The following is a 26,845-nucleotide window of genomic DNA, read 5'->3' on the forward strand; positions in this document are numbered from 1 at the left end:
CTGTCGTAAGTGGTGTTTCCGTCAGTCGCGCTGCAGCGTCTAGTATTTCTAGGACCACAAGAGGATTTTCTGTTCTTCGACGTTGTAGCTGTTTACTATTTGGAATCAGTGAAGTTTCGGGAGTACTGCCGCGACCATGAACATGTCGGTCCCAAGCGCACTCATGAAACAACCGCCCATTCAGTCCACGGCTGGTGCCGTCCCTGTTCGCAATGAGAAAGGTATTGTGCTGAGCCGTTTTCCAGTCGGAATTTCCTCTGCCTTCCCCAGCATACTCCAAATCTATCCGACCGACCACCCCAACTCTGCAGACCCTTAAGATCTTCCCCCTGTATTTCTTCCATTTACTGCCATCAACTCGCATCCTTTACCTGGAGGCAGGGCGTGGGGAACACTTCTATCTCCTTGTTTCTATATGATGACTGTCCTCACTTCCTACAAGCACCCCTCTGTCCTTGGCCTCTGTCAATTCGTTAGACTAATACAGAGTGAATGCCTGCTGTTTGCAGGGTGTTGGGCGGGATACAATTCCTCTTTTGATATGAATAGCACTCTATATAACTCATAATTGTTTGTTTCCTTACTTCTGCTACATTATAAGCTCATAACCTCCTTAAGGCAGGCAGGAACCATGCCTTTTTATTTTCTTTTTTTGTGTGTGTGTGGCAGAGACAGAATCAGAGAGAGGGACAGACAGACAGGAAGGGAGAGAGATGAAAAACATCAATTCTTCGTTGTGGTTCCATGTTCATTGATTGATTTCTCATATGTGCCTTGGCGGGGGGGGGGGGGGCTACAGCAGACCCAGTGACCCCTTGCTGGAGGAAGCGACCTTGGGCTCAAGCTGGTGAGCCTTGCTCAAACCAGATGAGCCTGTGCTCAAACTGGCAACCTCCGGGTCTCGAACCTGGGTCCTTCACATCACTCTATTCACTTCACCACCGCCTGGTCAGGCGGAACGATACCTTATTAAACTGTTATAAAGTACTGCAATCCACAAGTTACATAGAGACACCAAGTCCAAATGAATTTTTAAGGAGTTTATTAATTAGCCAGCTAGCTACACAGGGCACAATCCCAAATCATGTAGAAAGCCCCTACCATTCTGTGGCTGATTTTATAGGCCGGGGGTCCCCAAACTTTTTACACAGGGGGCCAGTTCACTGTCCCTCAGACCGTTGGAGGGCCAGACTATAAAAAAAACTATAAACAAATCCCTATGCACACTGCACATATCTTATTTTAAAGTAAAAAAACAAAATGGGAACAAATACAATATTTAAAATAAAGAACAAGTAAATTTAAATCAACAAACTGACCAGTATTTCAGTGGGAACTATGGGCCTGCTTTTGGCTAATGAAATGGTCAATGTGCTCCTCTCACTGACCACCAATGAAAGAGGTGCCCCTTCCGGAAGTGCGGCAGGGGCCAGATAAATGGCCTCAGGGGGCCTCAGTTTGGGGACCCCTGGTATAGACCAAATCACATACCAGTTGGGGTGGGTAAGGAGGGGCTTGTGATCCCTTTGTCTCTAGAGGTATCCGTATGACTTCAGGATGGGAGGGTGAGTTATTTAGGAATTCTTAATTAAGGTACATAAACATTCTTCTAAAGGCTTTTAAGAAAAGAGAAGTGAAGGGAGTCTTAGATAAGTTCTATCTTCCTTGCTCTGTAGTTAAATTATGACTTATCTGACCCAGTTGCCCTTGCAAGCCAGGAAGCTCCTGTATTCTTCTCCCTCCATTCTCCACAGAAAGGAGGGAGCAAAAAGCCTGACCTTTCCTCTTTAAAATAGTGTTACTAATACCTGTACTAAGTTTTAGAATTCTTTGGCACCTTATCACAAAACTTTTTAAATTTTAAACCAATGCAGTGACTGTATTAAATGAATACAAAGTTTTTAAGGTAGTGCTCCTAACCTTAGAGACCTCGTATTGTAGTAGATTTGGAACATTCAAAAAGAGGTATTTCACACTTGTAATACCTGTGATACCAAGCACTGTGAGAACAGAGAAAAAGAATCATATTTTCTGATTGGGGTAATCGGTGAAAGCTTTTTGAAGAAGGTGGCATTTAAATTGACCCTTAAAGCAGTGGTTCTCAAACTTTTTGAAGTCGGGGCACATTTCATTACAATTATAATTGTAGGCACACTATATAAAAATTTCTGAGAAATATGTTATAATAATTAAGTCAAATATTAAAGAAAAAATATTTAAAGTTGTTGGGCAGATAAAATATATTATGCTCACTTTGTTAAAGATGGCGCTGCCCAAATGGAAGCCCATCACCCAGGTGGTAATATTAGTTGCCCTTCTTTTTGGAATGGGCATGATTATATTAATGTGTGTTGGGGGATAGACTGTAAGCAGGCAGGATCCTTATAGCCTAAGGCTTAGTTTAGAGCAGGGGTCCCCAAACTATGGCCCCGCGGGCCACATGCGGCCCCCTGAGGCCATTTATCCGGCCCCTGCCGCACTTCCTGAAGAGGCACCACCATCTCATTAGCCAAAAGCAGGCCCATAGTTCCCACTGAAATACTGGTCAGTTGTTGATTTAAATTTACTTGTTCTTTATTTTAAATATTGTATTTGTTCCCGTTTTGTTTTTTTACTTTAAAATAAGATATGTGCAGTGTGCATAGGGATTTGTTCATAGGTTTTTTTTATAGTCTGGCCCTCCAATGGTCTGAGGGACAGTGAACTGGCCCCCTGTGTAAAAAGTTTGGGGACCCCTGGTTTAGAGACAGCCTTTCCCATCCATTTTGATGTAGAGTGGTGCACTCTCATGAGGAAACCCATTATGCCTCAGATAAGTGACTCTGTATGAGACACTTCCTTGTTTGTATATTGGATTAAAGGATTTGAATCTACATTATAAAGTGGGGCAGACCAGGAGCTTGCTCTCTCTTGCTTCCTGTGATTAGCATTAGAGAGGACAGCAGAGAAAGGCTATGTGGAGGAGAAGTAGCCAAGATGGCGGAGTGCTGAAGGAGCAGCCAGTTTGTGTAGAGTTTGTGCAGAGAGGAGGAGATGGGGAACAGAGGTGAATTAAGGCTGGTGAGGCAGATACCTTTGATTCTAGGAAACTTGGATAAGTCAGTAGCTTTGTGAGCACTGAATTAGTGGGTTTTGGAGCCCAGTGTGTGCATTTACTTGTCCGCCGGTTGCAACCTAGGATTAAAGCTAATGGCCCACCAGTTCTTGGCTCAATTGTTTCATTGCCATCTGTCCAAATCTAATGCGAACCTGCATGAGCCAGGCAGCTGTGATGGTGGCCGTGGCTACTGGCTTTACAAAAGTCCAAGTGTGCTTTTATGGTAATTAAAATAAATACGACAAAATTAAATTTATCCTGACATTAAAAAGCATCTTTATGTTACAATTTTTGAGTTATGCTTTTTAGAATTTGTAAAAAAGGGGTTAAAAAAATAAAAAAAGGCATAAAAAGTTATCTTTATATATATGTATACACACACACACACACACACACACACACATTCTTATTAAGATTTGGTAAATTTGGCAGGTCCCGTCGTGAATGTGTTAAGTTTTTTCATTCTTGTGTTTATGAGAAACATGAGCCTGATGTGTCCTAGCGATTTCTTCAATGTTTGGGCATATATTTGAAAGGCAACCTCTCATTTCCTCCTCAATACATTGAAGAATTCCTCTTTTCTTACTCTTAATTGTGTTGAGGTTAGAAAATCCTAATTCACCTAAATAGAATGTTGAAAATTGTAGTAAAATGTTCAAAGCTTTTTTAGATATTGCCACATATTCTTTTATAGAAATCCAAAAGGCGTCAAGAGACAATTCCTTATGTTTAATCATCAATCCATGATCAGTGGATATAGCTGCCAGTTCTTCTGTTAATGCTAAACCAAAATCACTTGAAGCTTCCATGAATGGGTTTCTAATCGAATCGTATTGTTCAGTGTTAAGTGATGGAAAATGCTATAAATTAAATTCTGCCCATCAGCCTTCAAGTCCTATTTTATTTACACCTAACTTTTGCTCACTTCCAGAATTGGATTCTTCAATATCACATTTCTTTTTGAGAAATCTATCCATTTTATTTGGGTGTATTTATCTAAAAATAATATAATGATGTGTTAATAATAAATATAATAATGGTGTGTTAACAAAAAGAGCGGTATTTCCATAATGAAATGGTATAATAGAGTAACTATTTATTTTTATATCTGGGTACATGCCACCAACCAGCGCAGCTAGTAATTCCAGGTCCTGAGTGGGAACAGTGTGGAATTAAGAAAACACACAGAATTAAGAAAATACAAGTCTGAAGAGCCCTGTAATTGCTGCTGGCAAGAACAAAGAGCACCCAAAAACCTGCATCTTGCTTTATTTATAGGGCAAAGTGAGGCCTTTAGCAAATCAGTGGTCTCTGATCACGTTTCCAAGGCAACCCAAGAATTTTACCAAGTGCAGAAAACCTCCACCATGCGTATCATCTTTACTTGACACCAAACAAAGGATAGAAGAATCTTGCCTCCAGTCTTTCCAGGGAATGGGGGGAGGGGGGTAGTGTTAACAATCCAGCACCACAGCTTGACAGCCTTTTGCAACCTAATCAGGCAAGTGAGGTGGGGGGTTGGGCAGACTGTCAGCTTACAGCCAGTTCCCACACCTCTGTCCCCCAAAAATCTAAAATCCAAAATCCCTGTTGGTTTTTTTGGTCCCCATCAGGCACATATTTCTCTGGAATACCATAGGGCGCACCTGGAAATCTTCTAGGGTGCACCAGTGTGCCCTGGCACATACTTTGAGAACTACTGCCTTAAAGGAATGGGTAGGATTCTGAGTTTTTTCAGTAAGGATTTTGGAAAATAATAGTTATTTTTTGTTTCTTAAATATACTGTACTTATCCATGTGCAACTGCCTTTTTTTTATATTTATTTTTTTACTAAGCATGGTTTTTGAAAAGTATCTCTTGGATACATATAGAGCTAATTCATTTTTTAACTGTTTTAAGAATTCCATTGTATAATTAAACCACAGTTTATTTCCTACTAAGGGACAATGAGTTGTTTTTTTTTCCTCCTATTACAAAGTATGCATTTGTCACTTTTTTGTGTGTGTGTGACAAACAGAAAGAGGGACAGATAGGGACAGTCAGACAGGAAGTGAGAGAGATGAGAAACACCATTTCTTCATTGTGGCACCATAGTTGTTCATTGATTGCTTTTTCATATGTGCCTTGACCAGGGGGCTACAGCAGACCAAGTGACCTCTTCCTCGAGCAGCGACCTTGGGCTCAAGCTAGTGAGCCTTGCTCACACCAGATGAGCCCACGCTCGAACTGACAACCTCGGAGTTTCGAACCTGGGTCCTCCGCGTTCCAGCCCAGTGCTCTACCAACTGTGCCACTGCCTGGTCAGGTGTCACTCTTAAATATATCTCTATAGTGCACCTGTGTAAGAATTTCTATAGGATAGACTCTTTGAAGTTCACCATCAACTAAACTACCTCTTGCTAGTTGTTCTCCACAGTGGGTTGTAAAAGCATCAAGAGCTTTTCTGTGCCTATATATTCATGCGCACACTTCATTTTATCAGATTTTTAAAATTTTTGGTCAATGTAATGGGTATGAAATATTTTTATTTATTTTTTGAGAGAGATAAGAAGCATCAAGTCGTAGTTGTATCGCTTTAGTTGTTCATTGATTGCTTCTCATATGTGCTGGTGGCAGGGGCAGGGTGGTAGCGGTTAATCCGTGCCAGTGACCTCATGCTCAACCCAGCGACCTTGAGCTCCAATCCAGTGACACCACACTGAAGTCTGCGACCTCGGGAATTTGAAACTGGGACCTCAGCATTCCAGGTTGACACTATCCCAGGGGTTGGGAACCTATGGCTCGTGAGCCAATTGTGGCTCTTTTGATGGCTGCATCTGGCTCGCAGACAAATCTTTAATAAAAATAATAACATTAAAAATATAAAACATTCTCATGTATTACAATCCATTCACTTCCTACCACTCATGTTCATGGTTGTTGGTGGCTAGAGCCAATCTCAGCTGTCCTCCGGGAAAACACCAAATTTTTATTGGATAATGCGTAACAAACACGGGTCATTGTGAGGTCAGGAAGTAAACTTCCCTCCTTTTAATCAAGTTGTCAGCTAGCTAGTTGTAAAAACCCTTTTGATGAAGAAGATGGCTAAAAGAAAAAAAGATGAGGAGTATCGTACTTTTCAGCGGAATGGACAGAAAAATTCGCCTTTGTGGAGAGAGCAGGTTCTGCAGTGTATCTAATATGCAATGATAAAATTGCATCGATGAAACAAATATAAAGTGGCACTTCGACACACACCATACTACATTAGCATGGAAATACCCAGTGGGGGACAGCAGGAAGAAAGCATGTCAAGAGCTGCTGTGCAGAGTGAAAGCTAGTCAGCAGCAACTCCGTGTTTGCACCCATCAAGGCGACTGGAATCCAGCTAGCTTTGCTGTTGCTTTAGCAAATGTGAGAAACAGAAAGCCATTCACAGATGGGGAGTATGCCAAAACATGCTTGATGTTGCCAATAAACTTTTTGACGACTTTTTGGATAAAGACAAGATAATCAAACAAATAAAAGACATGCCTCTGTCGGCAAGAACTGTTCATGATCGTACTATCATGATGGCAAATCAAATAGAGGCAACACAAGTGAAGGACATAAATGCAGCACCATTCTTTTCTCTCACTTTGGATGAGTCAACAGATATAAGCCATTTATCCCAGTTCAGCGTGATTGCAAGGTATGCTGTCGGTGACACTATGTGAGGAAAGTTTTGCTGTTTTGCCTATGAAAGAGACAAGTGGGGAGGATTTATTCAAGTCTTTCACTGAGTTTGCTAAAGAAAAAAATCTACCGATGGATAAACTTATTTCGGTGTATACCAGGGGTCTCAAACTCGTGGCCTGCGAGCCACATGCGGCCCGCCGAACAATTTTGTGCGGCCCACAGACTAATCCACGAAGTTCAAAATATTTTGGATAAAATTAAGTAAGCCTAGGGGCCTACTTGTATTTTTCATTTCTCTAGCATCCTAGCTAGATATTAGCTTAGTTAACAGCAGTTGTGATGCGAACTACAGTTTCTGGTCGTTTTGTGACACTGAGTAAACTGCATGTACGATTGTGCTTGTACTGATTTTTTTTTTGTTTTCAACTGCAGTGAGAAAAGGGTTGCGTAACAGTTGCCTTTTGTAGACCTAGTGCGGCCCGCCGAACGGCTGTGATCTTGCTCTGCGGCCCACATGCTGAGTTGAGTTTGAGACCCCTGGTGTATACTGATGGTACTCTGTGCTTGGTAGGGAAAAACAGGATTCATAGCGCTTCTTTGTGAACATTAAAAGAGACCCATCCTGAGTTTTCACTGCATCCTACATCTGGAGGCGCTTTGTGCGCAGATGTGTGGCGAGCAGCTTGGTGAGGTGATGTCACTGGTCATTTGGGTGGTCAACTTTATTGTTGCTCGAGCTTTAAATGATCGCCAGTTTAAAACACTGCTTGATGGGCCTGACCTGTGGTGGCGCAGTGGATAAAGTGTCGACCTGGAAATGCTGAGGTTGCCAGTTCAAAACCCTGGGCTTGCCTGGTCAAGGCACATATGGGAGTTGATGCTTCCTGCTCCTCCCCCCTTCTCTCTCTCTGTCTCTCTCGCCCTCTCTCTCTCCTCTCTAAAAATGAATAAAGTTTAAAAAAAAAAAAGTTTAAAAAAAAAATTTAAAACACTGCTTGATGAAGTTGGGAATAATTATCTTGATTTGCTTTTGCACAGCAATGTGCGTTGGTTGTCAAGAGGTAAGGTGCTCAGCCATTTCGCGGCTTGTCTGAGTGAAATTTGGACTTTTCTTGAAATGAAAAAGGTTGAGCATCCTGAGTTAGCTAACACTGAGTGGCTCCTGTAGTTTTATCTCGTGGACATGACTGAACATCTGAACCGGCTCAATGTGAAAATGCAAGGCGTTGGAAATACAGTCTTATGCCTTCAACAAGCAGTGTTTGCATTTGAAAACAAGCTGGCACTCTTCATCGTGGACACTGAAACAGGTCATTTACTACACTTTGAAAAACTGGGAGAGTTTAAAGATGTATGCACAGCAAGTGACCCTGCTCAATATCTTGATCTCCAGCAGCTAGCAGGTTTCACATCAAATCCCTTGCAGTCATTCAAAGCACGCTTTGGAGAATTTCGTGTGCGCACTCGTCTTTTTAAGTTCATCACCCATCCACACGAGTGTGCAGTGGACAGCGCCAACCTGAATTACATCCCTGGTTTCTCTGTCAGAGATTTTGAGCTACAAGCTGCTGACCTGAAGGCCTCAGACATGTGGGTGAATAAGTTAAGTCACTGAATGAAGATTTAGAAAGACTTGCATGACAGCAAGCAGAGTTGGCGAGCAAACACTAGTGGGGAGAAATGAAAACACTTCAACCCGCGGACCAGCTGATTGTCAAAACGTGGAAAGGCTTCCTGTCACATACCACACACACTGCAGCGTGTGAGTATTGCTGTACTGACAATGTTTGGCTCTGCGTATGCATGTGAGCAGTCTTTCTCACATTTAAAGAACATTAAGACCAACCTACAGTCACGTTTAACGGACGGAAGTCTCAACGCCTGCATGAAGCTTAACCTCACCATGTATCAACCAGACTGCAAAGCCATCCTCCAAACCATGCAGCACCAGAAGTCACATTAATGGTAAGAAGTACTTTATTCATCATTGGTTAGCAACAGCATAACAACGTTATTAAAAAGAATTCAGAGACTTATTGTACTTTAAAAGTGTTAGTCTTACATGAAACACACACATTTACTTGTATTTAGTGTTAAACATATTGTATGGCTCTCATGGAATTACATTTTAAAATATGTGGCGTTCGTGGCTCTCTCAGCCAAAAAGGTTCTCGACCCCTGGGCTATCCACTGCGCCACTACTATTCAGGCAAAATATCTTATTATTTTAATTTGCATTTCTCTGATTACTTGTGAGACTAGGGGTCTTGTTCATACATTTTTTTCAGCTCTTTAGGTTTTCTCTTCTATGAATTACCTACTCTTGTCAGTTACCCATTTTCTATTTGGTTTGTTTTTATGCTTCGCAAATCTATATTTCCTCTTTGTTGTTTGTTTTTTCAGCAAGACAGAGAGAGACAGATAGGAAGGGAGAATGATGAGAAGCATCTACTCATATTTGTATCACTTCAGTTTTTCCATTGATTGCTTCTCATACATGCCTTGATGGCGAGGGGGCTCCAGCCGAGCCAATGACCCCTTGCTCAAGCCAGCTACCATTGGACTCAAGCCAGCTCAAGCTGGTGAGTCTGGATTCAAACCTGATGAGCCCGTGCTCAAGCCAGAGAGCTCAGAGTTTTGAACTAGGATCTTCAATGTCCTGGTCAATGCGCTGTCCACTGTACCACCACCTAGTCAGGCTATTGTTGTCTAGCTTGTGTTTTAATTTTAATTACATAGTCTTCCACCCTGGCCAGTTAGCTCAGTGAAATAAATCAGAAAAAGCTAAGAATTATATGATTTCACACATAGGTGGGATAAAAACAGACTCATGAACATAGATACAAGTGAAGTGGTTACCAGGGGGAGGCTACGTGGGGGGAGAGAGGAGAGTAAAGAGGGACAAACATACAGTGAGGGAAAACAATTTGACTTTGGGTGATGGGCACACAACACAGTCAACAGTTCAAGTGCTATAGAGATGTTTACCTGAAACCTCTGTACTCTTAGTGATCATTGATGCCCCATTAAGTTTAATTTCTAAAAAAAGAAAAGGCAGGAAAAAAATTTAAATAAGCTTTGCAATCTGTATAAAAACCCTTCCACCTTTACCTTACTTTATTCTTCTATTTTTAGTTAAGACTATTTTTTTAGAGCAATTTTAGGTTCACAGCAGAATTGGGGGGAAGGTACAAAGATTTCCCGTATAGCCTCTATCCCTACACGTGCATACCCTCCCCACCAGAGTAATACCTTTGTTACAATTGATTAACCTACACTGATGTGTCATCATCACCCAAATCTGTAGTTTACATTAAGATTCACTCTTGAAGTGTGGTGGTTACCAAGGGTGGGGGGGGAGGGAGGACATGGGAGGGAGGGAGGGAGAGAGTTAGGGGGAGGGGGAGGGGCACAGAGAACTAGATAGAGGGTGACGGAGGACAATCTGACTTTGGGCGAGGGGTTTGCAAAATAATTTGATGACAAAATAACCTAGACATGTTTTCTTCGAATATATGTACCCTGATTTATTAATGTCATCCCATTACCATTAATAAAAATTTATTTAAAAAAAAAAAAAAAAAAGATTCACTCTTGGTTTTGTACATTCAGTGGGTTTGTGTATAGTGACATATCCATAACCTAGTGTCATACACAGTGTTTCCACTGCCCTAAGAATTGTTTATGCTCTGCCTATTCATCCCTCTCACACACCCAATCCTTGTCAACCACTGATCTTTTTACTGTCTTCATAATTTAGCCTTTTCCAGAATGTTATGTATTTGGAATTATACAGTATACAACCTATTCAGATTGGCTTTTTTCACTTAATATGTATTTAGGGTTTCTCTGTGTCTATTCATAGCTTGATAGTTTTTTTTTTTAAGTGATAAATAAAATTTCATTGTTTTGATATACCATAGTTTATCCATTCACCTCAGGAAGGACATCTTGATTGCTTCCAAGTTTTAGCCATTATGAACAAAACTTCAATAAATTTTAGTGTGTAGGTTTTCGTGTGGACAGAATTTCCAACACGTTTGAGTAAATACCAACGGATGCAGTCATCGGGTTGTGTGGTAAGCATATGCTTAGTTTTATAGAAACTACCAAACTATCTTTCAAAGTAGCTGAACCATTTTGTACCAACAACGAGTAAGTGTTCTTGTTTCACATCCTTGCCAGTATTTAATATTGTCAGAGCTCTGGATTTTGGCCAACCTAATAGGTATGTAGTGGTGTCTCGCTGTTGTATTTTGTATTTCTCTGATTACATATAATATGGAACATCCTTTTATATGTTTATTTGCCATCTGCATATCTTCTTTTTGGCCTTATCTTGTTCTACAGAATTGTCTTGGCTTTTGTTCTTCCACATTACTTTAAAATCCACTTGGGACCTGACCAGGCGGTGGCACAGTTGGTAGAGTGTCAGACTGGGATGTGGAAGACCCAGGTTCGAGACCCCCAAGGTCACCAGCTTGAGCACAAGGTCGCTGGCTCGAGCAAGGAGTCACTCAGTCCGCTGTAGCCCCCTGGTCAAGGCACATATGAGAAATCAGTCAATGAACAACTAAGGTGCCGCAACGAAGAATTGATGCTTCTCATCTCTCTCCCTTCCTGTCTGTCTGGAAAAAAAAAAGGTGTCTGGAAAAAAAAAAGTCTTTTAAAATTCACCTGGGGACAACTTTTAATGGCATTGCATTAAAACTTTATAGATTAGCCTGACCCAGCGGTGGCACAGTGGATAGAGCATTGTACTGGGATGTGGAGGACCCAGGTTCGATACCCTGAGGTCGCCAGCTTGAGCACGGACTCATCTGATTTGAGCAAAGCTCACCAGCTTGGACCCAAGGTCGCTGGCTCGAGCAAGGGATTACTCGGTCTGTTGAAGGCCGCGGTCAAGGCACATATGAAAAAGCTATCAATGTTTAACAACTAAGGTGTCTCAACAAAAAACTGATAATTGCTGTTTCTCATCTCTCTCCATTCCTGTCTGTCTGTCCCTATCTGTCCCTCTCTCTGACTCTCTTTGTCTCTGTAAAAAAAAAAAAAAATTTATAGATTAGTTACTATTCTAAATGGTATTTTTAAACTATTTTTTAATTACATCTAGCTAATATACAGGTGTACACACACATTTATATATTTTATTTATTTATTTATTTATTGTATTTTTCTGAAGTGAGAATCAGGGAAGCAGAGAGACAGACTACCACATGTGCCTGACCGGGATCCACCTGGCATGCCCACTAGGGGGCGATGCTTTGCCCATCTGAGCCGCTGCTCCATTCCAACCGAAGCCATTCTAGCACCTGAAGCGGAAGCCATGGAGCCATCCTCAGCACCCAGGCCAAGTTTGCTTGAGTACGGGGGAGGAAGAGAGAGACAGAGAGGAAGGAGAAGGGGAAGGGTTGAGAAGCAGGTGGGTGCTTCTCCTGTGTGCCCTGGCCAGGAATCTAACCCGGGACATCCACATGCTGGCCAACGCTCTACTGCTGAGCCAACCAGCCAGGGCCTACAGGTACACTTACATTTTAATCCAGCATTCTTCTTGAATTCTTCTTTAGTTTGTTGATTATCTTGATTTTTTTTTTACATAGATGATCACATAGTCTACAAATGATGGCAGTTCTTTATTTTTGATCCTTTCACCTCCTTTTCTTTTCTGATTGCTCTAATTAGGGTCATAATAAAATGTTGACTAGATGGAGTCATATGGACAACACATATTGTCCAACAAAAACAGAAATGCCTATTGTTTTTTTAAAAGGATGCTTTTTATGTTTTATTATTTTATTAAGTATATGTTTTCTGTATTAATTAAGATTATATTATTTTAAATACATAAACTTCAAGTAGTACATTACTTTTTCCTCCATTAATTTTTTCTTTATTTTTTATTGATTTTGGCAAGAGAGAGAGAGACAGGAACATCAATCTGTGTCTGTCCCTATATGTGCCCTGACCAGGGATTTAACCCACCATTTCTGCACTTTGGGACAATGTTCTAACCAACTGGACTATCTGGCCAGGGCCCATTAATTTTCTAAGGTTAAATCATCCTTGTAGTCCTAGGTGAATCCTGTTAGGTCATAATGGCTTAGAGTTTTTTTGGTTAGTTTTTACATTGCTGGAATACATTTTCTGTTATGTTATTTAGTATTTTTGTATCTATGTTCATAAGTAAATCCACCTAAACTTTTTCTTTTAACTGTCCAATTTGGCTCTCAAGATTATATTCATCTTTTCTTTTTTTTTCTTTTTTCGGTGGGGTGGGGGAAGGAAGGTAGAGAGATGAGAACCATCAACTTGGCCCTGGCTGGTGGCTCAGTTGGGTAGAGCGCCAGCCCAGTGTATGGATGTCCTGGATTCAGTTTCTAGTCAGGGCACACAAAAGAAGCTACCATTTGCTTCTCCTCCCCCCCTTCTTTCCTTGTTCCCCTCCCGCAGCCAGTGGCTTGATTGGTTTGAGCATGGTCCTAGGTGCTGAGGATGGCTTGGTTAGTCCAAGCACATCAGCCTTGGGCACTAAAAATAGCTCAGTACTCGAGCATTGACCCAAGACGGAGGTTGCCAGGTAAATCCCAGTCAGGGCGCATGTGGGAGTCTGCCTCACTATCTTCCCCTCCTCTCACCTAAAAAAAAAAAAGAAGCATCATCAACTCATAGTTATGTCACCTTAGTTGTTCACTGAACACATACCATACGTGCCTTGATGGGGTAGGGGCTCAAGCTGAGCCAGTGATCCCTTGCTCAAACCAGTGACATTGGGCTTTCAAGCTAGCAACCTTTGGGCTCAAGCCAGCGACCATAGGGTCATGTTGATGATCCCACACTCAAGCCAGCGACCCCATGCTCAAGCTGGTGAGCCAGCATTCAAGCCATGTGAGCCTGCACACAAGCCAGCAACCTTGGGTTTTCAAATCTGGGACCTCAGGAGCCCAGCTCAATGCTCTGTCCACTGTGCCACTGCTGGTCAGAGGGTTATATTCATCTTATAAACTGTGTTGGTTAGTTTCTACTCTCTGTTCACTGGAATTGTTGGTATTTGAAAAAGATTATCTACTCTTGCAGGCTTGATAGCTCATAAACTAAAAGAAAAGAAGGTAGAACTAGACAAGATTAGAAGATTGAGTTATATGGTAATATATTATGATGGCCACCATGGAAAATTGCAGAACTAAAATAATGACTGAGCAGCATTTTCATTTTATGTTCCCACTTAAGTCACCCTACTGTGTGTTGGGCACTGTTACAGATAATTTATAATTTATTTAAGGGTATAGTTGAGGTAGAATAGCATAAATTTGTGATGGCCACAGTCTGCCTGTTTGGGGGGACTTTTTTCTATTTCAATGCCCACCTTACTCTACTCATTGTACCCAAGCTAAGCCTCATTATCATTAGTGTTGGTATTCACAAGAATGCCTTCCTCTGACTTGGCCTTTGTAGAAAAACACCATTAAATGAATAGATGTTTAGGCAGTGGCTTTCTTCTCCTTCCTGCACTCTTATTTACAAGGAATACAGGGCTCTACCTGCAAAGGCCAATGGTTAAAGAACTTTGGGAAAGAGGCTACTAAAACATGTTATCTTTCTCACCCAGGTGAGATTTCGATGGAAAAAGTGAAGGTAAAACGTTATGTATCTGGAAAGAGGCCAGACTATGCCCCTATGGAGTCCTCAGATGAGGAGGATGAAGAATTTCAGTTCATTAAGAAAGCCAAAGAACAAGAAGCAGAACCTGAGGAACAGGAGGAGGATTCATCTAGCGACCCTCGGCTCCGGCGTTTACAGAACCGTATTAGTGAAGATGTGGAAGAGAGGTAATGACTAGGGTTATGTTTCTCTAGACCTGAACCCCTACAAGTTAATAAGAACAACAACAGTAATAGCTAATACTTTTTTTTTTTTTAACTTTTTTAATAGAGACAGAGAGAGAATCAGAGAGAGGGATAGATAGGGACAGACAGACCGGAACAGAGAGAGATGAGAAGCATCAATCATCAGTTTTTCGTTGTGACACCTTAGTTGTTCATTGATTGCTTTCTCATATGTGCCTTGACCATGGGCCTTCAGAAGACCGAGTAACCCCTTGCTCGAGCCAGCGACCTTAGGTCCAAACTGGTGAACTTTTTGCTCAAACCAGATGAGCCTGTGCTCGAACTGGCAACGTCGGGATCTTGAACCTAGGTCCTCAATATCCCAGTCCAACGCTCTATCCACTGCGCCACCCCCTGGTCAGGCAATAGCTAATACATTACTAGTACTTACTATGTGCCAGGCACTATTCCATTCCAAGTACATTTACTAATTCTTATAATCCACACAGTAACCTTAGGAGGTAGATTCTATTGTACCCATTTTTACAAATAAGAAAACTGAGGCACAAAGGGTTATGAAAAGAACAGCCATAGTTATATAGCCATCATGTGGCAGCCAGTAAGTAGCTTCCAGTCCAAATGCCCAAATTAATTCATTAAAGGAATAGGAAACACAGACCATTGATTGGTTTGTTGAGGGGAGTCTTTTAAACCCAAAGGTGCTTGCCTGACCAGGCAGTGGCGCAGTGGATAGAGCGTCGGACTGAGATGTGGAGGATCCAGGTTCAAGACCCTGAGATCGCCATCTTGAGGTCAGGTTCATCTGGTTTGAGCAAAGCTTACCAGCTTGAACCCAAGGTCACTGGCTTGAGCAAGGGATTACTCAGTCTGCTGTAGCCCCACCATCAAGGCACATATGAGAAGCAATCAATGAACAACTAAGGTGCCACAACGAAAAATTGATGCTTCTCATCTCTCTCCCTTCCTGTCTATCCCTCTCTCTGACTCTCTCACTGTCTCTGTCAATAAATAAATAAACTCAAAGGTGCTTTATAAAAGGTCAGGCTTTGATGTTATCTACTTGTTCTAACAGCTAATGAGGGGAAATGACACTGAAGTAGAGAAAAAGGCCTGATGAATGGTCTCATGTAGAAAAGGGAGCATCCCAATAGGAATTTTTTGTGTGTGTGTTTTTCTGAAGTTGGAAACAGGGAGGCAGTCAGACAGACTCCCACATGCACCCGACCGGGATCCACCCGGCATGCCCACCAAGGGGCGATGCTCTGCCCATCTGGGGTGTTGCTCTGTTGCAACCAGAGCCATTCTAGCGCCTGAGGCAGAGGCCATGGAGCCATCCTCAGCGCCCAGGTCAACTTTGCTCCAATGGAGCCTTGGCTGTGGGAGGGGAAGAGAGAGACAGAGAGGAAGGAGAGGGGGAGGGGTGGAGAAGCAGATGGGTGCTTCTCCTGTGTGCCCTGGCTGGGAATCGAACCCGGGACTCCTGCACGCCAGGCCGGTGCTCTACCACTGAGCCAACCGGCCAAGGCCCAATAGGAATTTTGTATGTTGTGTATTGATTGACACATTACCTTACAGAGTAGGCCAGAGGTCCTGAACTTTCACAGCTTATTAAGTAGCTAGACATAGAAGTCTAATATATGTTTATGTCCTAACTTAGCCATTTGAAACACATAATACCCATAAAAGGAAAAACATTTTTCTTTCAATTCTGCATAACCATAGTTACTTTGTAGTGGGATTTGTGTGCCTCTTGGACACTGACAACCTCTCAAACCTTGAAATCAACTTGGCACTATCACTCTCATTTCCTGTTCTTTATTGATTTTGTGTGTGTGTGTGTGTGAGAGAGAGAGAGAGACAGGGACAGAGAGAGGGACAGATAGGGACATACAGGAAGGGAGAAAGATGAGAAGCATCAATTTTTTGTTGCAGCACCTTAGTTCATTGATGTGCCTTGACCAGGGTGCTACAGCAGACAGAGTGACCCTTTGCTCAAGCCAGCGACCTTGGGCTCAAGCTGGTGAGCCGTGCTCAAACCAGATGAGCCTGCACTCAAACTGGCGACCTCAGGGTTTCAAACAGTTCTTCATGTCCCAGTCCGATGCTCTATTCACTGCGCCACCACCTGGTCAGCCATCTGTATTGATTTTCATGTGGTATTTGCTTTCTGTCACAGCAGTGGCCAAAAACCCAGTTTCAAATGATAAGATGTCATTGAAAGGAACAGTTTGGTGCTTACTTTGGCAGCACATACAGAAATTGGGACAGTATAGAGATTAGCATGGCCCCTGCGCAAGGATGACACAAATTTGCATTCCTATTTTAAAAAAAAAGGAAACAGTTTGATCTAATGTTGAAACTATGAACTACCTTGAGCTATAAAATATATCCCAGTATGCCCATAAAAGTTTGTTGCAGTGTTTTAGGTTCAACTAGACTATTTGTTCTAACACTTCGAATTAGTTTCTTTTTTTTTTTCTAGATTTTTTTATTTATTCATTTTTTAGAGAGAGAGAGCGAGAGAGAGAGAGAAGGGGGGATGAGCAGAAAGCATCAACTCCCATATGTGCCTTGACCAGGCAAGCCTGGGGTTTTGAACCGGTGACTTCAGCGTTCCAGGTCGATGCTTTACCCACTGCGCCACCGCAGGTCAGGCCCGAATTAGTTTCTTTAATGGCACCTCAGTTTGCCCATCTCAAGATTTCAGTAGTCATAAAAGTAAACATAATGTTCAGATGCTGTATGACTAAAGAAATGTGATTGAGCTCCTTCATTTTTGTAGCAATGGTGTTACACTTAGAGATACTCTTTTTCAGATTGGCTCGACATCGGAAAATAGTGGAACCTGAAGTGGTAGGAGAAAGTGACTCAGAAGTAGAAGGAGATGCTTGGCGCGTGGAACGAGAAGACAGCAGTGAAGAAGAAGAGGAAGAAATTGATGATGAGGTATAGTAAAGTGAGATGGAAAGTTCTTTCTGGGTACAAGAAAAAGTTGGGGCCTGTGCTTCTTTGTTGAGGTCCTAAAAGCATGAGATTGCTGCTTTTGGCAGAATTCTGATCCAGGGTTCTTTGTTGGGGATAGGATTGGAAATACAGTGGTGCTAAGTTGCATTTACTCAGAGCAAAATTTGTTGAGCTTGATGAAAGGAAAATAAAAATCCATCTAAGAGCATAGGCCATTCAGCTTACTGGCTTGGACATACAACTTGACAGGAAATAGAGCGGCGGCGTGGCATGATGCGTCAGCGAGCACAGGAGAGAAAAAATGAAGAGATGGAAGTCATGGAAGTGGAAGATGAAGGACGGTCTGGGGAGGAATCAGAATCAGAGTCCGAGTACGAAGAATACACAGACAGTGAAGATGAGATGGAGCCTCGTCTTAAGCCAGTCTTCATTCGAAAGTAAGTATCTCACAGACCAGTTCTGAAGATAGAAGCCTTTTTCCTATCTCATGCTCTTCTGAAATGTAAACACTAAGTGAAAGTCTTCTGTCCATGCACTAGCTCTGCGAGGTATTTGCTGAGGAGTATCTTGGTGTTAGCAGAGAGCCTAAGTTTGTTTTCAGATCTCCTTTTCCAGTGTAAGAGCACATATCTGCCCACAATCTTACATTATTTTAAGCACAAAATTAAGCTTAAAGAGCAAATTCCTGTTCATTTCCTAATGGCTAGAAATCCTACTACTTACAGTCTAGCTGGTTCCTTGCTATTCAGGCAGATCTCAAAGATGAATAGAATTTTGATGCTCTAAAGACCTGGTATGACTCCCAGTTTTGGCTTCTTGCAAATAATAGAGCCCCATAGATTGTTTGGCTTTGTCTGATTTGGATAGGACTTCTATTTGGGGAACAGAGCTCTCCTCTAAGATCTTTGGGCAATTAACAGGACCTCTGTACCACAGGAAGGATCGAGTAACAGTTCAAGAACGTGAAGCTGAAGCATTGAAACAGAAGGAGCTGGAGCAAGAGGCAAAACGCATGGCTGAGGAGAGGCGCAAGTACACACTCAAGGTACTGGGAGTGGCTATGAGGATTGAGGGCAAGGAGCAGTGTACGTAGGTTTGTCTGAAGAGAATAAGGAGGTCCAACAGTTGAATTATTCTCCCTATCCAGATTGTAGAAGAGGAGACCAAGAAAGAGCTGGAGGAAAACAAGCGATCCCTGGCTGCACTGGATGCACTGAACACTGATGATGAAAATGATGAGGAGGAATATGAGGCATGGAAAGTTCGAGAGCTAAAGAGAATCAAGAGGGACAGAGAAGATAGAGAAGCGTGAGTAATGGTCCTAGAGTCTAATACTGTTAATGGGACAGGTTCCTAGTAGAATAGCTCTAAGGTTCAACGCCTACTTGGAGTTCCATTCTAGCATTTTTTTAGGGTCCCTTCAACTGGGTAAGTTTCCATAATTGGAATGTGGCTATTACAATAAAATCAGGGAAAAGAAACACACTTTGTCAGTGTTTCTCCATGATAGAGTGCCTGCTAATACTCCCTTTAGTTTCCTAGTAGACACACAAAAGTTTGACTGTTACCAGTTGTCTATTGTTGCATAACAACCCAACCCAAAATTAAGTGACTTAAAATAATTGATACCTGATCACTGGTGGCACCTTGGATAGAGCTTCGACCTGGGACACTGGAGTCCCAGGTTTAAAACTCCAAGGTCAGCAACTTGAGCGCAGGCTTGCCAGCTTGAGCATGGGATCATTGACACAATCCCAAGTTTGCTGGCTTGAGTAAGGGTCACTGGCTCGGCTTGAGCCCCCACCCCCCAGGTCAAGGCATGTATGAGAAGCAATCAGTGAACAACTAAAGTGATTCAACTACGAGTTGATGTTTCTCATCTCTTTCCCTGTCTTTCAAAAAAAAAAAAAATTGCCTGACCTGTAGTGGCGCAGTGGATAAAGCGTCGACCTGGAAATGCTGAGGTCGCTGGTTCAAAACCCTGGGCTTGCCTGGTCAAGGCACATATGGGAGTTGATGCTTCCAGCTCCTCCCCCCTGTCTCTCTCTCTCTCTCCTCTCTAAAATGAATAAATAAAATAAAAATTAAAAAAAAATTTATTTCTCATAATTGTAAAGGTTAACCAAACAGTACCTCTGCTGGTTTCACCTGGGCTCTCTTATGTAGTTGCATCCAGCTGAAAGACTAACTGGGCAAGAATGTCCAAAATGACTTCACTGACATGTCTAGTAGTTGGTGTGGACTATCAGCTATGGTGCCTCACTTCTTCAGTAGGCTAGACTGGCTTCCTTATGTAATAGTCTTGGGACAGTATTGAAAGAGGGCAAAGGTAGAAACAGGCAAGATCTTTTGAAGCTCAGATGTCATTTCTGCAAGAAGGCATGCATACTGTGAGGGGAAGAATTTGTGGCATTTAAATAAGCTACCACACTCACTGTGTTAGAGCAGAATCATTTCTGAGCTGTATCATCCACTCCTGAAAATTACTAGGAGTGAAGACATAATCTGAAATTACAAAGGGAAACAATCAGTAGAAAACGGCTTCAGCCTGCAGTTTCTAAGGTTTTGTCCTTTGGCTTCATGGAGTCCATGTACCCTTTAATGATGATAATCCTTGGTTTATCACATGTAAGCACATATGTGATTGTTACACAGTTATTTTAAATTCTGGTTTTTTTAAAGCTAAGACTTTTTAATGAAGGGGAATTGGTGATGTTGCAAAATCAAGCAGTAACATATGTATAAACCTCAAAAAAGGCTAGAATCAACTTTTAGAAGTTTGCAAAGCATAATGAAGACCTCATCATCTTTTTATTTATTGAGCTCTTGATCTTGATGCTTAACAGGCAATGACTAGAATTTTAAAAGGTTAATAATGTTTGAAGGAAGATGGGATTGTGTTATGATCCAATAATTGGGTCTTTTTTTTTTTTTTTTTTTTTTTTTTTTGGAGAGAGAGAAAGAAATGGGGGAGGAGCAGGTAGTATCAACTCATAGTTGCCTCCCATTTGTGCCTTGACCGGGCAAGCCCAGGGTTTTGAACTGGCGACACCTCAGCATTCCAGGTCAATTTTTTATTTACTGTGCCACCCAGGTCAGGCGATTGGGTCTTTCTAAATCTGGAATGATACTAATAAATAGTTTTGTTCTCTGGACAGGCTTGAGAAGGAGAAGGCAGAAATCGAACGTATGCGAAACCTAACTGAGGAAGAGAGGCGAGCTGAGCTTCGGGCGAATGGCAAAGTTATTACCAACAAAGCTGTTAAGGGCAAATACAAGTTCTTACAGAAGTATTATCACCGGGGTGCCTTCTTCATGGTAAGGAATGGAAAGGGAAAGTTGGGCAGTGGGAATAACTCGGAAGCTTTGAATTCTTTTTTCCCACCAAGAATAAGGTGGTTCTTGAGTGTTACTTTCACTTTCCAGCGGTCAGTTTTCTCATTTGCTTTTTGCCTCTGAAGAACAGAAACCCAATAGAGCAAAATATTGGTAACAGGATTTTACATGTTGCAGCTAGCTGTTCTCCCAGGCCCTTGCTCCCAGGGAGAAATGATTTAATAGAAGAATTGAGGAACTGAAATAGAGTGATCTATATAGATGCTAGACTTTTTAAGTACCCAAAACCACTTAGATATCATTATTCATTGCCAAGTGAGAAATTCTGGTTATGCAAAATCCAGGCCTTGCAAATAGCTTCACATGAACTCTTGTTTGCATGGAAGAAGTTTAATTTACTTCATTCTGAGCTGACAGAAAGTGATTAACCCTAACCAAAAAAATCCCCCCAAAAAACCATTATGTGTAATCCTATCTTTTTTTTTGTATAAAGGCCAAGATTAAAATACCAGCATCGGTATTTTGTATAAAGTGATTTATTCTGTATTATTTAGATTAGTACCAGTGATAATTTAATACAGATTTAGCCGGAAAGGGAATGTGAGCATTAATGGCATTTATTTTCTAACTGTATGTAGTTTTTAAAATTATTTCCTAATGTTAGAGGTGTTTATATCAAAAGACTAGCATTTTTATGTTGTGTATCAGACCCTAAATAACCCCACTACAGCTAAATTTCTGCCTTTTCCTGCAGATACTGGTAAAATTTAAAGGAAAAAAAAACCCCTTCAGTGTAGGGTACCTTATTCCTCTCCAAAATCAGTGTGTCTATCTGCTCAGCAGGAAATGTTTCCTTATATATGTAGTTTTTCAAAATTGGAGTTGGTGGATTATGAATTACTTCTTACACTGCTTCAAAGTCTTGAAGTGTCATTGCTTCAGCATTTTAGCAGCTTGAATAATCAAGCTTCTTAGAGAATTGTATTGTAGACTGGCTAAGATACATAAGGTTTATGTGAAAGTCTTCCAGTGCACATCCTCAGATATTGAATCTTCTCAACTAGACAAGGAGAGTGAAATTGAAATGGCTTCTGAGATTATAGGGACTCTCAGGCTTGAACAGGAGAAGAGTAAATCTCACAAAAACTATTTAATCATACTACCTTTATACTGGCCCTTTCTGTAGCTGAAGGGAAAATAATACTCCAAAAAAGTGTTTGGTTAAAAGGCTCAGCTTGCCTGACCTATGGTCACCACCACAGGTGGATAAAGCGTCTACCTGGAACAGTGAAGTCGCCGGTTCAAAAACTTGGTCTTGCCCAGTCAAGGCACATAAAGGAAGCAGCTACCATACTAAGAGTTGATGCTTCCTGCTTCTCTCCCCTCTTCTTCTCTCTCCCTTTCCCTCTCTAAAAAAATAATAAATAAAATCTAAAAACATAAAGGGCTCAGCTCTTCTATGAGGCTTCCCTTAACCAAGATGGTGCCATTTTATTTTTTGTATTTTTTGTGTGTGTGTGTGTATTTTTCTGAAGTTGGAAACGGGGAGGCAGTCAGACAGACTCCTGCATGTGCCCCACCGGGATCCACCCGGCATGCCCACCAGGGGGTGATGCTCTGCCCATCTGGGGCGTAGCTCTGTTGCAACCAGAGCCATTCTAGCGCCTGAGGCAGAGGCTATAGAGCCATCCCCAGCACCCAGGCCAACTTTGCTCCAGTGGAGCCCTGGCTGCGGGAGGGGAAGAGAGAGACAGAGAGGAAGGAGAGGGGGAGGGGTGGAGAAGCAGATGGGCGCTCTCCTCTGTGCTCTGGCCGGGAATCGAACCCAGGACTCCTGCACACCAGGCCGACGCTCTACCACTGAGCCAACTGGCCAGGGCCTAAGATGGTGCCATTTTAATTCCTTCACCACATGTTTACAATCTATCTTAAATTATAGTCTTAGTAATAGGTTCATTTGCAACTGTTCTCAGCACAGTGGATAAAGCATTGACTGGGAACACTGACGTTGCCAGTTCGAAACCCTGGGTTTGCCTGGTCAGGGCACATATGGGAGTTGATGCTTCCTGCTCCCTCCTCTTCTCTCTCTCTCCTCTCCTCTCCTCTCCTCTCCGAAATGAATTTAAAAAACAATAATTATTCTCTATACCTATTTTATACAGTTCACTAAGAACCTTTTAACTTTTACTGTGTAAAAGGTACTACTGTTTAGCACTCAGAAAGCTTACAATCTAAAAATGGAGCTAATGCAAATACATATGGAATGTAGAAAGCACTGTTGTATTTGGTAGAAGATTGAAAAGGAGATGACATTTAACATACAGACTTTCTGACATTCAGTGGTAGGAAGACATTCCAAATGAAAGGACCACAAGTAGAGGCAGAAAGTATCATCTGTAAAGGAAAGTGGCAAGGAGAGGTAGATTAAGGCCATAGTATACCATATTTCCCCAAGTATAAGATGCTCCCATGTATAAGACATACCTTACTTTTGGGGCCCAAAAATTATTACATAAAGTTTAATTACATATGTATTAATTACGAATGTATTACATAGTTATTGAACTCAAGTTTTTTATTCATCATAAAATTCATACAACTCCCCATCACTGTCAAAACTCCCATCCATTAGCTTGTCCTCATCTGTGTCTGATGAGCAATCACTGTCTTCATATATTGTCTCGTCTTCAGTTCCAGCTATGGCATTTGAAATATCACAACCACTGTATAAGATGCACCCAGTTTTTAGACCCCAAATTTTTCAGAAAAGGGTGAGTCTTATACATGGGGAAATAGGGCTGTATTTGACCTTTACTACGGAGCTGTATTTAATAAAGTTTTTGTGCAAGGTAGAGATGAGATGTGTTTTAATTTTTTTTTTTTATTCATTTTAGAGAGGAGAGAGAAAGGGAGAGAGACAGAGAGGGAGAGAGAGACAGAGAGAGAAGGTGGGGAGGAGCTGGAAGCATCAACTCCCATATGCGCCTTGACCAGGCAAGCCCAGGGTTTTGAACCGGCGACCTCAGCATTTCCAGGTCAATGCTCTATCCACTGCGCCACCACAGGCCAGGCTGTTTTAATCTGACTGTAGTGGTACATTCGATAAGAATGTCAATCTGGGACAGTGAGGTCCCAGGTTCAAAACCCTGAAGTTGCTGGCTTAAGCACAGGCTCATCCAACTTCAGCACCGGGTTGCCAGCTTGAACATGGGATCATTGACATCATCCTATGGTCTCTGGCTTGACCCAAGGTCTCTGGCTTGACCCAAGGTCACTGGCTCAACTGGAACCTCCCCGGGTCAAGGCACATATGAGAAGCAATGAATGAACAGCCAGTAATGCAACTATGAGTTGATGCTTCTCATCTCTCTCTTCACTAAAAAAAAAAAAAAAAGTTGTATTTTAAAAACATTAATCCACTGGCAGTATTTACGATTGATTCCAAGGAAAAATTGATAATCCAGGTGATGAGAATTTATAAGTGGCAACTAAATCTGCACAAAAATTACTCAAATTTTGAATCTAGGTAATTGAGAGAATATTCACCCTATTTTGTTGTTGTTGTTGTTGTTATTAATTGATACTAGAGAGAGGAAGGGAGAGGCAGAGACATCAATATCAACTTCTTGTTCCACCTTTGTATGTGTTCATTGGTTGATTCTTGTATGTGCCCTGACTAGGGATCAAACCCACAACCTTGGTGTGTCTGGATGATACTCTAACCAACTAAACTACTAGGCCAGGGCAAGAATGTTGATCCTGTTAACAAAGTTAAATCAGGCGTGACCTTTGGTGGCACAGTGGATAAAGTGTCAATCTGGAGTGCTGAGGTCACCGGTTCCTTCCCTGGACTTGCCCAGTCAAGCAACTACAACAATTCGATGCTTCCTACTTCTCCCCCCCACCCCAACCTCTCTCATCTCTCTAAATTTTTTTTTAAAAAGTTAAGTCAGGAAAAACACTGATTTTAAAAGGTTAGGGAAATTATTTTCACTTTACATGTGAATTCGAAATCCCAACAGAATATCCAAGTTAATGGGAAGTAGAAAACTCAGGATCAAAGGTTTGAAAGGCCTGTAGCAGTTAAAACCATATGCGTAAATGAACATAGTGAATGCAGAGAAAATATAGCAAACCTTCAGGAAATGTCTATTTAGGAAGAAAAAAAAAAAGAACATAAACAGAAAAAAAAGGATCTTAACTAGATATAAGCTCTTGAAGAAGTTGCAATACCCTCTGCTTTCTTTGTATCCCTTGTCATAGTTTAATAATAAATTTGTGGTCTGAATATATGGGAAATAAAACCACAAGATTGATAAGACTGTTTTCTACAGGATGAGGATGAAGAAGTATACAAGAGAGATTTCAGTGCACCTACCCTGGAGGATCATTTCAACAAAACCATTCTTCCCAAAGTCATGCAGGTATGGGGAACCTTAATAACATGAGAGATAAAATATATTGAGGGCTAGGACACGGTACATTTGATAGTGTAACTCATCATCTATCTTTCCCTCAGGTCAAGAACTTTGGGCGCTCTGGTCGTACCAAATACACCCACCTTGTGGATCAGGACACCACCTCCTTTGACTCAGCATGGGGTCAAGAGAGTGCCCAGAACACGAAGTTCTTTAAACAAAAGGCAGCTGGGGTACGAGATGTATTTGAACGGCCATCTGCCAAGAAGCGGAAAACTACTTAAAGTTCAACTACTAATTCTTCCAGTTGTGGGACACAAGGGGATGTCTCAGTGGCTAGCCCTTGATTTTTTTTATTCACATGACCCATGTATCCTGTCTATTGGACTGCCAACTGTAACACTTGGGGAACCCAATTTTGGAAGGTGCTTTGTGAGGTTGGGACTCATGCTGATAAATCCACAGAAAAGCACTTTGAATCTAGGTAATTGAGAGAATATTCGTCCTATTTTGTTGTTGTTATTAACTGATACTAGAGGGAGGAAGGGAGAGGCAGAGACATTGATATCAACTTCCAGGTAGGACTATATTCACTTGAAACTATTTCTGAGAAATCTTAGGTTTCATCATTGCTCTAGTTTCCCAAATTCACTTGGGACTATTCAAAGTTTCTTTTTCCAGCCCCTTAGCTTGTGTCAGAAACACAGGCATGTAAGTGTACAATACATTACTTCTATGGTATAGAAATCTACACTCATAAAACCTATTTCTCATTTTTGGCTGGTGTCAGTTTTTTTTTAATCCATTTATGTATATGTCAAGAAATAAACACATACCAAGATACTTTTTGAGCTTGATATTGGAAATAAAATATGCAGGCTGACAAGTATTTACCTGTTAAATAAAACCAGGGAATCGTCAGGCAAACGGAATTTCACACTTTGATCATCCTCTTTGAACTCAAAAACAGACTACAGACAGGCCATATGCTTAGACACACCCAGATTTATTCCAAGAGCATATATATAGGTAGTTGTCCTTGCCTTCCTAATTATATCTGTATATGGAACATAAGACCCATAAAAAGGGGCCTGACCAGGCGGTGGTGCAATGGATAGAGCATCAGACTGGAACACTGAGGTCACCAGTTCAAAACCTGGGCTTGCCTGGTCAAGGCACATATGGGAGTTGATGCTTCCTGCTCCTCCCCCACTTTTCTCTCTCCTCTCTAAAATGAATAAAATCTTAAAAAAAAAAAAATTATCCTAGAGCCTGACCTGTGGTGGTGCAGTGGATCAGCTTCAACCTGGAACACTGAGGTCACTGATTCAAAACCCTGGGCTTGCCAAGTCAAGGCACCTACAGAAAGCAACTATGAGTCGATGCTTCCTGCTTCTCTCGTTCTCCTGTCTCGCCTCTCTAAAAATCAGTAAGGGCCCTGGCTGGTTGGCTCAGCGGCCTGGTGTGTGGAAGTCCCAGGTTCGATTTCCTGGCCAGGGCTCACAGGAGAAGTGCCCATCTGCTT

At 41.7% G+C, this 26,845-nt stretch overlaps 1 protein-coding gene and 1 pseudogene across 1 annotated transcript; both read left to right on the forward strand.

The window, feature by feature from the left end:
• The first annotated feature begins 4 nt into the window (after positions 1-4).
• MFAP1 (microfibril associated protein 1) lies at positions 5-26,097 on the forward strand. Its single transcript, XM_066276633.1, has 9 exons — positions 5-221; positions 14,365-14,584; positions 17,419-17,548; positions 17,816-18,003; positions 18,503-18,611; positions 18,714-18,874; positions 20,725-20,884; positions 25,237-25,326; positions 25,422-26,097. The coding sequence occupies exons 1-9, from the start codon at positions 137-139 to the stop codon at positions 25,602-25,604; spliced, it is 1,326 nt and encodes a 441-aa protein (XP_066132730.1). The 5' UTR covers positions 5-136; the 3' UTR covers positions 25,605-26,097.
• Positions 16,834-16,927, forward strand: LOC136337030 (U6 spliceosomal RNA; annotated as a pseudogene).
• Positions 26,098-26,845: the final 748 nt, after the last annotated feature.

Source organism: Saccopteryx bilineata, chromosome 4 (genome assembly GCF_036850765.1).
Source record: "Saccopteryx bilineata isolate mSacBil1 chromosome 4, mSacBil1_pri_phased_curated, whole genome shotgun sequence".
Classification (NCBI taxonomy): Eukaryota; Metazoa; Chordata; class Mammalia; order Chiroptera; family Emballonuridae; genus Saccopteryx; species Saccopteryx bilineata.

What these genes read in the sequence shown, in the direction of transcription:
- MFAP1 (XM_066276633.1), top strand. Translation starts at nt 137, where the DNA reads ATGAACATGTCGGTCCCAAGCGCACTCATGAAACAACCGCCCATTCAG. An exon ending in GGCGCAAGTACACACTCAAG is followed by an intron (nt 18,612 to 18,713) that starts GTACTGGGAGTG and finishes CTCCCTATCCAG; the next exon opens with ATTGTAGAAGAGGAGACCAA. An exon ending in GACAGAGAAGATAGAGAAGC is followed by an intron (nt 18,875 to 20,724) that starts GTGAGTAATGGT and finishes TTCTCTGGACAG; the next exon opens with GCTTGAGAAGGAGAAGGCAG.